This window comes from Drosophila biarmipes, chromosome 2R, assembly GCF_025231255.1.
Source record: "Drosophila biarmipes strain raj3 chromosome 2R, RU_DBia_V1.1, whole genome shotgun sequence".
Lineage (NCBI taxonomy): Eukaryota > Metazoa > Arthropoda > Insecta > Diptera > Drosophilidae > Drosophila > Drosophila biarmipes.
Window position 1 is genome coordinate 14,982,656 of NC_066615.1, and position 12,580 is coordinate 14,995,235.

At 38.9% G+C, this 12,580-nt stretch overlaps 1 protein-coding gene across 3 annotated transcripts in view; it reads left to right on the plus strand.

The window, feature by feature from the left end:
• LOC108036551 (semaphorin-2A) overlaps window positions 1-12,580 on the plus strand; it is a 38,861-nt gene that overhangs the window by 10,449 nt on the left and 15,832 nt on the right. Inside the window, exons 1-2 of one of the 3 annotated variants that reach the window (XM_044091982.2) lie at window positions 8,575-8,718; window positions 9,335-9,730. The exons of 1 other annotated variant lie outside the window; for it this stretch is intronic. In XM_044091982.2, coding sequence (XP_043947917.1) covers window positions 9,568-9,730 — 163 coding nt within the window. In that variant the 5' untranslated portion in view covers window positions 8,575-8,718; window positions 9,335-9,567. Of the gene's footprint in view, window positions 1-8,574; window positions 8,719-9,334; window positions 9,731-12,580 lie in introns of those variants that run through there. One more of the 3 variants, XM_044091983.2, reaches the window with a different exon arrangement.

A 12,580-nucleotide genomic window follows, 5' to 3' on the forward strand; every position in this document is an offset into this window, starting at 1 on the left:
ACTATTGAACTGTTGTTTTCTGTGTATTTTTTGGAAGCTGGAGTTATATGAAAAATGTACAGCACTCTGCCAAACAAGTAAAGCAACAGACGTTGGCCGTATAAATACGTTTATACGTATATGCGAATGCAATGAGCCATAAAAAAGCTCCTGGCAAGCGGCAGCTCAAGTGGCCAATTGGACCGAGTGTGTCCTTCCCAGGGAGTTGAGTTGGGTTCCCTCCTTCGATTCTGGTTCCACCCTCACCTGCCCCTCCCCACCTTTGTGTGCTGTTCGGCAATCAGGCGATGTTAGCTGTAAATTGATAATACTTAACGTGCAGCACACATTTCCACACTCACCTCTCCGACTTTCCACCACCATCTATCTACTTGCTTATTTGCACTTGACTTTGCAGTACCAAGAAGTAGTGTCGAGCAGGGCAGCCACTTCGGGCACGCAACATCGTTTAAAATTGCACTCTCGACGCAGTATGATATGAAGAGACATGAATTTCCCGACTATTAGGAGTGTTTAACTGAATCTATTACCAGAACAGTACAGGTTTTGATACTATTAACCCTACTGGGGTAAAAATATGAATAAAACATCTTGGGTATAGATAGCAATGGTTAGCTACTTCATATTTATAAGAATATTAGACCATCCCGTACTTGAGTTATACAATTTAGCAATATTAATTCGATATAGTTATATTTATTTAATTGGGATAAAAAAGACCCGAGCTAACTTATCCTTGAGTGAGGATTAAGATTCGTACTCTCTTTTAGTATCTTTCACTTTAATTTTTAATTCATAAGAATCTAAGACCCCAAACATTTTATGTTTTTCACAATCTGCAAATCATTTTCTAAAAAATTCATTAAAGATAATCTTAAGATATTCCCAAAATTATTTCACTATTTAGTCATTTTAATTTGATCTACAAATAATATTAAAAAAATGTAATTCATTTATTTCTTAAAAAATTATTAAAAATAAGTATAATTGAGGAAATATAGTTTTATCATTTAATTTTAAATGTTATTGAAAATATCTTTCTTAGTAAAATATTAGAAAAATGTATTTTTAAGAGTTTTCTTTTTCGGCGAAAGTGTGAGGCATTTTATGATACTTTTGGAAAGCCTTGAGCCCCCCATTGGTGCCTGGGGTTAAACACTGACTCCGCACTTCTGGCTGAAAATGCGTTCCTTGTTTTTGCCCGCCCTGCAGCACCTTCACATGGAACCAATTTTAATGCGCTTAATTCCGAACAAAAGAGCCAACTGCTGCAAGTTAGTAAGCCTACCTACTTAATGGCAACAAAGGAGCAATCCTTTGTTTGTTCAAAGGCGCAATCAGACGGCGGAGGAGGGGGCGTGGCAGCCGTCAGTCGACGGGCAACAATAACAGTCGCTGAGGGAACTCCTCAGAGTCTGAATCAAAATCGGTTTGTTTGTACTTAGTATTTGTGTTTGTGCAATTAATAATGCCTGAGAGTCTGAAAGGAATAGTCGTTGTCCCCGCCGCCCCCACTCCCTATGAAGTATGCGAAGTCATTTCATAATTTTCCGACTTTTTCCTTTAATGAGGTGGGGGGAAATGCGCAGACAATGGTCAGTTATCTCGTTGAGAGCATCTCAAATATGCAAAACTAAATTCAATTCTTGGCTAATACAAATATGCATCTCGTAGCTGGAAATGTTTAACTTTTGCTCTAATCTGACATAATGAAAATGAAGTGGGAGTGGGATTTGGAACAGGAGAAGTCTAGTCGGAAGTGGCAGATTCATCTCAATCAATTAGGGATCGGACTTGGGTGTCTTGCACAAAAGAAAATTGAACTCCATTTTGCATGAAATACAATCTAGATAAAGAAATGCAATGGAAAAATAGCTAGCGATAGTGGTTATTGATAGCTAAATTATTTTTTTTTTTAATTTTAAAATTTATTTTACTTTTGGATCACAAACTAAACTGATTTCCATGCCATGCATTTTCCCCCAGTGCACACAAAATGTAATAAACTTAAGTATGCATGCTGGAATACGTATGCCGAATATATTTGCATAAATGCAACTACTGCACATGCACGAGCCAGGCAAACGTCAACAACAATGGCTCGGCGGAAACAGGAAATGCAAATGTCTCACAAGGGCGGAAATCTATTTCAATAAACTTGCGACATTGATAAATTATTAATCCGACATTTTCCAGTTGTTGCTACGTTTCGGCTGCTGCCCCGGCAGATGCAACTTTTGAAATTCAATTATCCCCTAGCCTGACAAGCACATTTGCCCAGCTTTTTCCTGAGGTCAGCCTAAGAGACAGGCCAGAAAAAGAAGGAAAACCAGAAAGGCCCCATGACAAACGAGTGGCAATCGGAAAAATGTTGCCATAACTGGGGAACCATACATCTGTGTGCCATCGACAGGGCTTTGTGATGTTTCCGCCTGACAGCTGGAATTAAAATTTCCCCTCGACGAGCCGATTTATGCCTCCAGAGCCTTTGAACGCAGGCGAGAATCTGCTCCAGCCGAATCAAAAGCCAGTTTCCCCAAACCAAAAGTCTGTTAATTGTTGTGTGGTTCTGCACCTGATGTCGCAGCAGTGGAAGGGCGTTGGGAAATTCTGGGCCAAAAGAGTTGACAGCGAGTGCGTTGCGGTGCCGGGGAAAACTTCGAGCCGGATTTTCCCAGACTTTGCTGACATGCGGCTGCAAGCTGCGGCTTCTGACCCATCAGAAAACTCAGCTTTGCTGCGGTCTCACCGTAGCTAAGCGATAAAATTATCCACCTTTTTTAAACATTTACCCCGGCGAATGGCGAGTGACAGCGCTGGCACTTCAAAAAACTACACTATTGAAAGAAAAGAAAGAAAAATCCATATGTATAAATAAGCCATTAAGAGAAAATAATGAAGCATATAATAAAAAAATTATTTTTAACTATTCCGTAAGGTTAAGGCACGACATAATATTTTGGAAAATGGTATACTAAGTAGTAGTCTTATCAAAACAACAACAGGAACATGGAGAATTAAAAAAGAAGTAATATCTACATAAGCTTAAAGATATATTTTGAAGATGGATTTTGAACAGGGATCGAAAATAATAAAGTTGTTCTAAAAAAGTAAGGGATATGGGGATGGTAATGGATCTTTAATTAGCCTTTTCCGAAGTATTACTACGAGAATTGAAGACTTTTATACCTCCCCCAAAGTATAATAGTTTTTTTTCTGCATTCATTATTGGATAATCGCAATAAGATAATTTTTTAATACAATGAAATTTCTGAACCTTTTGGGGTGATTTTTTTTAGTGTACCTGGCCCCAAGAGGGTCAAAATGTAGGTGTGGCCAGACTTTAAAGTGCTTAATTTTGTCCCCAGTTTGGCAAGCACTTCTTCTAGTCTGTTGCACGCGTTCAAAAGGCTGCTGCTGCGAGCGCCGGCCGCTTTGTTTTCCCCAATTCAAAATGCAACGAATTCTGCACCGTCTGCTGCATTCGCATTTGCATTTCGCAGTCGCAGTCGCAGTCGCATTGAGTGACACAATATAAATCCGAATGTAGTTGAACCCCGTCTCGCTGGCGTCCAAAATGCTTTTTTAATTATGCACATGGAAGGGAGACAGAACAATAATGCGGAGGAGGAAAACTGCCGGCAAGTTTTGTTTGCCGACGAGTTAGACTTTGAAGCTGCCAAGCCAACTTCCTGACTAGTCTGAAGTCTGTCTGGGTCTCGTGCTCCATCATCCTCCATCCCGCATCCCCTATTCGGCTCGCTTTCTCCGGCTAGACAAGATTTGTTTATCTGGCTCCTTCGCCGCTTGTTTTGCAACTCTTGTTGCTTCACTCCGTAGCTGCAGTTCGCCGCAATCTGTCCTCTTGATGTGACACTTATCCGGGAAACGCAACATCCAGCTGACTTGCGCGACATTCAGTTCCGACCTACAGATCTGATCTTAGGGATCCGCCTTAAAGTTCACCTGTTCTCTTACGTGACGCTGCTAGCTTTACTGGGAACCAATCTGAGCTAGGAGAAGATACTGTTTGAAAGAACCTTAAAGGTCTTTTAAAATCTTAGCTCTATAAATGGAGCTTCCAAAGTACTATAAATAACCCATAAATACGATACAGGATATTGAGTTATTATAAGGTGTATAGAGTTATGTATGATATTATTAAAGACCTGAAGCTACAACTTTATAAAGTTTATAATATCAACTAACAAGTATGGTCTACAAAACGAAAATATAATAGACCCTTAGATATTTTAAATAAGATATGCTTTATTACTTTCTATTGGTTGTTTTTGCTAATATTTTTATTCAGGCAATGAGCAATGATTTATTTAATAATTATAAAGGGATCAATATTATTTCTATAACTTGGGCTGAGGATATTGAGTAGATAACATTACCAAGCATTTTGGGATAGAAAAGTAATGCTAAGTCGAGGACCTTGCCCCCTATGGCTAAGGTGACGTCATCAACTATGCAATACAAACACATGCAATTATGTTGTGTGTGCGATAACTTGTCATTATGCAAAATATGCTGCATTATTTATGGCATAAACACGGGCGCTGACATTGCATGTCAGGCCAAAGTTGCGTCCTGCAAAAAGGCAAAAACTGCAACTTGGGCTCGTGGCAAAAAGAGAGTGAGTCGTGGTAAGCAAACGAGTGCAGGAAAGGAACAACAATGTGCAACACAATTGCTGCCGCACTTAAAATTAATTGAACTTGAAACAAGTGCAGCCGCAGCCGCAGCCGCAGCGCCAACTCATGAGAAATTCTGTGGTCGAGCCAAAAGGCAAAAACTTTTGGCCCAAACCCAGGCACACACACACCCCGCACTCGCAGAAAGCTTTCATTAGTTCTGGCCGGCCAAGTTTTCGTCGTAGCTTACTTTTTCTGGTCAAGTTCCAACGGCAAACTTAATATTTAGTGCCATTTGCTTGCTCTGACAGTTTCCAGAAGTCAAATCGTTCTTGTTCTTGTTCGCCGTTGAAGCTACCGCTTTTGAACAGTCAAAACCTTGTAACAGGAACCAGATTGAAAAAAAATTTCTCTTTCTCTTTCAAGGAAAGACTCTTAAATAAAGTTTCGTTATGTAAAATTATTTATTAGGGAAAAATTTGTCTTAAAAAAGTATGGATTGATAAGGTAGAAAAAAGTACAGATTATATAAATAAACATAGTTTAAATATTTTCAGAACCTTTTAAATATTTCTAGCTTTTAAATGATTTTTTAACCCATACCAGTTTTTTGAATAAAGAATACCAATCACTTTCTTTTTCATTCATACTATATTACTCCAAATATATTTTTAAAAAATATGTATATGGTTATAGGAATATACATAAATAATTGTAGAAGCAAACGCTCAAAACTTAATGATATCAAAGTCAATTAAGGGGTCTCACAATAGGCTGGTCCCACTGTGGTTGTTTTTGTTTTTCTTGTGGGTCAGTCCAGCTTTTCTTTTTCATTTCTTTTTGCTCTCTGGCTTTGTGTGCGAACAAGTTGGCAGGAAGAAAGTGCATTGAAATCTTTGTAAGTAACTTGAGTAAGCCAACTTGGCGCAACAACAACAGCACAACAAAGGACAGGCAGCAGGACAACAAATAACAAAACAGGACATCCACAACAAATGGTTTTTATCGCTTTTCCAAGCTGTGTGTGAGTGGGGGTGTGCGTGTGTTTGGTGGTGTAGTTCCCTGCTGGTTATTTGGCCAACTTTTTCTATAATGCACGTAAAGTTGCTGGCCACTGACAAGCTGAGCGACCAACAACAATGTTTGGCGAGACAAGTTTCCATGTTTTATTTGGCATAATCAAAATGCTATTTAAGCACTCTCCCACGCTGTCAGCCCCTCAATTTATTTCGCACCCTAGGGCCGAAAGTATAAAGCAATAAAGTGCAACCATAAATGCGGTCGAATTAATAGCCCAAAGGATCCGAGGGATCACAAATTGACGATTAACTTTTTTACATAATTGTAAATTGATACATTATTTTTTTCTTAATTGCTCGAAACAGTGTAATATTGCCCCATATTGAAAAAAGGTTGAGTATTAAAATGTCGTATTAACAAATATATACATGTTTAATTTAAACTTGAATCCCTTTATACTAATGTGGCAAAAATAAACGAAAATAAAAAACCTTTTTTATAAATAAGTTAAGTTAAGTTTATTTTCTTCTAACTAATACGGATTTTTCAATCCTCGAAACAAGAAAAATAAGAACTATAGTTCGCTTATAAGCGTGAACAAAAATTCATAAGATCATCTTTACTTCTATGATATCCATTCGAATATATCGCTAAACGATTTTTTTGGGTATTTAAATTTTTTAAGTTGTATCTTTAATTAGTGCCGTTATAAAACCTACATTTTTTCATAGGTGGAAAAGAAAAATTTTGACAAGTTTAAAGCAGAAATAAGTAAAGGATTGCACGGCATAAGGGGTCCAAAGGTGAAGCCCGAAATAAAAGGGGAGTGCCGGACCGATGGGACCTCCAGGCCCTCCAGGCAATAGTCACTATTAATATTGCCTGCTAGAGCCTAAAATAAATTTATAAAATTTAACAACAACTTGTGGCTCAAATATATGTATATATTTATATAAAAGATATTAATTTTATTCAACAACAAAAATTTTATATTGCAATTTTAAAAGAATCCAAATAATTGCTTTGTTTCGTACTTGCCCATATTTGGCTGCTATTTTTCTGTCCGCATTTGTGATTTTGTTCTATTAAACTGACCGCAAGTGCACGGCCCCAAAATAAAGTGAGCTAGAGAGAGAAACTAAACGCAACACCCGATCCCCAAGAAAGCCGGAGCGGGACGGACTGCGTGTGTGTTTGGTGGCCACGTGTGTGAGCATTGTGCCCTTGTTTGTGTACGTGTTGGGGCATACGCGCTGTGCAAAGTGCGCTAAATTAAGCTGTCATTAAGGACTTAATTAAAGTCCTTTGTTGAAAGTTGACATTGTGTGAAAGAAACGTTTGCGAAAACAAATGACAATGGCGACGTTGTCGCTGCTGCACTTGAAAGGCTATCCCCCGAAAAGAGAAAAACCCAAAAATGGCGCCCAACATCAAAGCAACTACAAAGGCAGCAACAACAATCCGGGATAGAAAGGGACGGGGCGAGGGGGATCGGATGGGATAGAGTGGGTAAACATGTGTCAAAAATTTTCAACAGTATCATGATGCAAGTGCCTTGGGGGTGTGTGGGTGTGCGAGGGAAACGACTAGTGTGGTGGTTCTGCGAAAACTCATTAGCAGGCAAACAGAGAGAAGAGGCCAACGAGACAATGGCAGCCAGGGGCGTTCATAGGATATTGTTAAGGGGTTTTAAGGACTTTTTTATAGTTTGGACTTTTTCATACTTTAACAAAATAAAAATTGTAAAAAGTTACGTTTTGTTAAAAACTAATAAACTACTATTGACTTTCTAAATCGAGCGGGACCAAAGGGAGTATGGGTCGTATGAAAATTTTTTACTAAAATCTAAAGAAAAAATTAAATACTTCCAACGGGAGAAATTTTTGATCTAATTTAACCTTAAAAAACTTTACCCTTGTACATACATACATGTATTTTGTAAATACACTGCAATAATAATGAATTAATGAATACAAAATTGTTATTTGTTACTTAATTCAAATGAACAAAATAAAACACAGTCTCAGCACCTAATAGAAGGGGCTGCTTAACAATCTAACCCCCGTTTCCGCCACTGATGGAAGCACTGGTTGCACCCACACACAATTGCGAATATCAAGGAGAAGAAAACATAACCGACTTGCTTTTTAATTAAATATTTTGCCGAGCAGACACTCAAATGCCAGAGACACTACCAAACTGTGTTTAATTGCCGCTCGAGGCTGCTAAATGCAAGAGCTCGTCTGCATACCTAGCTGGCTGTACCTACCTGCCATCCATCCACCCGTTTTGTTTGTCTGGCTTAGCAAATGTTTGCTTATTGCCAAAATTGTCGTTGTCCTTGCCAAAAATCACTTCGCCGCTTCCGCACGGTAAAATACGAAAATTGAAATCCGCCATTTCGCAACTGGATGATTGCGGGTCGGAGCAAAGATGATTTTGACAACTCAAACTGTACGTCGTCACCTGAATATTAAATAATGTTATATCTTAAGCTAAAACCACTTTATGATCTGTTCTTAGTCGTGTTCTTAATTTGACCAATGCCAATGCTTTCTAGTCTTTTCAAATTGAAAGAAACTTTAGAAGTTAAAAGTTAACTAAATCCCAAAATCCCTTATTTTTGTTCTTCTTAAAAGTTATTTATTTGAACAAAATATAATTCATTGATTATAAAACTAATTTATTAGTTTCTTTGTTTGTTTCGTGGATGATTGCAATCAAGAAAATCATTTCGAATACTTTAAAAATGGTTTCTGTTTAATATTGAAAAAGTCGTTACTTTTTTGAAAAAAGAAAATCCCCCGAAATACAAAATTTCCCGATAAGCGCGATAACTCGACACTGTCGGTATATACCGCAATCTGCCTGCGATATTGGCCCGATTAAAACGCCTTAGTGTATTTCTCACAAGTGCGTTGTCGCGGTGATCGTGCGTTGTGTTTTCCTTTTCTACTTGTTGTCGGTTCGGTTGTTCTTTTGTGTTTTGTGCTTCCGCTGCGGACTCTCAGGCACTTTCCGAGTGTTAATTTCCGTGGGCGGCTCCTAGTTGGCAGAGGTAAAGCGCCGGAAATGCACTTACTTTAGTCTCAATCCATTGGCGTGCAACAGTTCATTCAATTCGGAGTTCGATTTTCGAAATTCCAATAGCCCAAAACTCCCAACAACAACTCAAGTGTGTATCTCTATTTGTGCGTGTGCGAGTGTGAGTGCGAGTGTATGTGTGGCAGTTAAAACTGAAACCAGGGAAATATTTGCAGATTAATCAACAATTTATTGAGGCAGTGCCTCTTAAATTGTTTGAATATAAAAGTCCGCGTTTGCTTAGCCCCCATCTCGCGATCTCTTTTTGTTTCGCCCTCGGGAGTTGGGGAGTTTTCTTTTGTTTTCCCGAGCGTGTGGGCATATTACAATAAAACAGAACCAGTTTCCAGTTCGTTTTGCCTCTATCTTTATATCGCACATGCTTTGCGCGAGTGCTAAATGCGTTGAAATCGAATTGAAAACCGAGCTGAACACACAACTGTGTGAAGTGCATTACGCCTTTATGCGCCTGCAACGCATACATAATTAATCCGGAGCGAAATTGGCACTGCCGATCGGGGGTCCAAAAAAAAGCGGGGGCGCTATAAATCGCCCGGGGAAAGAAGTTTATTTTAAAATCCATTTGCCAGTGAAATCAATTCCATTGCAATTGCCGCAAAAGTGTGTAAAAATAATACAAGTTAAATGCGTTAACGGTTATTCGTGGGAAAAAAGACGCCGGTTTTTCCTCGCACATCGGTAAAATCAACAAGCAATCGCCCTCTCTCGCTCTCTCTCTCTCTCGGGCAGTAATCCAATTGAGGTTTGAGGGTCGCCTACGCCCCCCTCTCCGTATACCTCTCCCGCTCGCAGCGCCCCCGCAATGCCGTGGCTCCAGCTATCGCCCCTCCTCGCACTGCTGCTCCTGCTGTCCTGCAGCGTGAGCGAGACGGCTGCGGACTACGAGAACACCTGGAACTTCTACTATGAGCGTCCCTGTTGCACTGGAAGCGATCAGGGCCACAACTACGGGAAGCACGGCGCAGGTAAATAGCCGAATAAGTAACGGGAAAAAGGGGTGAACACGGATTAAAATGCATTTGTTAAATAAATTTAAGTTTCGTGTACACCGGGTTTTTCGTAGGGTGTTCCCAGGGGTTCTACAATCTTTAAACATAAGTATGGATGAATAAATATACAGAAAGTTAGAAAAGATACTCTTACCTTTGGTATCTTTAAATATTTTAAAGAAATACAATCTTCAATAATTTATTTCACTTCAAAAATATTTAAAAAATTTTAATAAATTGCAAACCGTGTTTTTTAATGTTTTATAATATTTAAAACAATAAATTTCCCAAAAGTCCTCTTTGTTTTTTTTACATATTAGCAATAAAAATAACATATGTATATATAAGATATTTCTCTATTTTCTAAGCTCTAAAATAGTTTTTATTAAAAAAATTCGTTAAAAAGTACTCCAAAACTTAAAAACGAATATAATTTTGATAAATCATAGGCTTAACTCCTTGAATGATCGCCAATAAGTGGGATTTATCATTAAAGAAGTTAAACCGAACATTGTAAACATTAAACTTATGTTTTTAATAATACAATAACTAAAGCATGGCGAAGTAGCTCACTACTGGACCTACAAAATCCCCTCTACAGGGTACTCTAGGCTTCGACTTACAAGACGCTCCCTGCTCTTCCGTTTTTTAACAGTGGCCAATATTATTTTTCAATCTTTCGGGCAACAACAAATTTGTAATTTATTTGCCATAATACTCGCACATGTTCTTTGTGCCTTTATTATTTATCTCGTTTGGTTCGATTTCAATTGCACCCATTTTTTTTGTTGGTAGCTCGGTTTGGGCCATTTTCCATTTCTGGCCCGCGGCATTGTTATTGTTGTTGTTATTTATAATTTGCATATTAATGCGTTGCATTCATAGCGAATATTGCTGGGCCGGGCAATTGTGAATTGTTGCTATTCATATGCATATTTCATGTTTAAACAAATACCAATAATGTAATCATATTTTAACCATATGCAGTCCCATAATCCACAGAGATAAATCCTGAATGCCTGAATGATATATAATTGACTGGCTCCCCTGAAAGCCACCGCTCCCGAAAGTGTGTATACTGTACCATTCAAATGCGAAATCAAAGTCGATTTCCCAGTGGCTTTGTTCTTTTCGAAGTTTTGACCAGTTTTATTGAGTCATTAAGGCCCAAGACTTATTCAAAATTCAACTATGTGAGGTCGAAAACAGGTTTTCCCCTCGTTTGCCGGCGAAGCATGTTGGATGTTGCCTAATAATTTTGGCCAGCATTAATTTATCATCTTGAGGTTGATTGAAAAGTTCCCCAGAGTTCAATGAATGCGGCGGAGGAACAGCAAAAAGCCATCAGGCGCGTAGAGCGTAGAGAATGTTGGATAAAAAATTTAAATCTCATTTGGCCAGGCAGGCGAATAACAAGAACTTCGGGTCAAGACCAGTAAACATTTTCTAATAGTCCACGTTCCAGAATGCCGTTCCCGTGCCCCCTGCCCTGTCCCCTCCGTATCTATATCTTCAGCTATAAGCTATAAGTGCTGCATAAAACTTCACGTGCCGACAACAACTTTGGGTCCTTGCCGCATGTTGCGCTGTAAACTCGATGGCTAAGCACTTGCCTTCGAGGAGAACGTGAGGCGATTAGGGAATCGTTCGAGCTGTTTGCGCATACTTTTTCAGGAGTTGTATAGATCTCTGTACTACCAAAATACATGCCAGGGCTGGCAGGCTGGACACTGCACCAGATGCACTGTATAGGCCGATCACCGAGCCATAAATTAAAACACTTAAACCACAAAAGCCACCGAGGCGTATAACAACAAAACTCTAAAATGTCAACTATAAATTCCCCCGTTGATGCGGAATATTTATTACATGTTTTCCTTTTTTTCCACGTCTGTAAATGAAAAAGCACTATTTTTATTGATTTAAATGAAATTAATTGCGCTTTATTTTAGGGGAACTCTGAATTTATGTCCCTCCATGGCATTTCCCATCCCATACTGGCCCGCTCCGCCTCTGTCGGCACCTCCGCCACCACTTCAAGCGGTTGACTCAGCGGTTTGACAGATGTTTCTTCCACTCTTTTCGAAAAATTCTATTTTTGTATCGGCTTTGTGTCTGCCAGACGCTCTTCCCCGTATTTGGTCCTCCACGGCTCGTCACAAAAGATACCAGTTGGCCCGCTGTTTGACATGAGGTGTAATGACTTCATTATAAAGACCAAACCCCTGATTATTGACTCATTTCGGCGGCAGGTAGCTAAGGTTGAGCCCGAAGGGGCTTAATGATAGAACTACAGGCTTCCCGCTGACCCAAAATGTTCTCTGAAATAGGAGTTCTGCTGATAGTCTTCACACATCTTAAGCTTGTTTGACCAACAAAATAGTTAAATGGGCACACAACTTACTATTTTTTGGTACTTTTATATGTATTATATTATATTATATCATATTATTCTATTAACATTTGCTGCACAAATTAAATAAATATTTGTTTTGGAGTCTTAAAGGTTAGGATATATATTCTGCATTTCCTGAACAAAATTATTTCAAAATAATATCCAAGTTCCGAAGAGAGTGCATGGTAATGAACCCATTTGTTCAATTCTCCATAGTTTGTATCCAACAAAAAGCATAGCTGGCAAAACTTCACAAAGCCAAGTTAGACAGTTCAGAATTATAGCAGTCATTTCTTATTTGTGCTCTACACTTGGCTTAATTTTTTATTGCCACAAATAGAGCTAGAGCTGGGGATTAATGGCTTGCAAGTTGTCTGATTTGCTTCCGAGTGCAGCCCAGCTTTAAGAGCTCGCACTCACTTGTGGTCTCG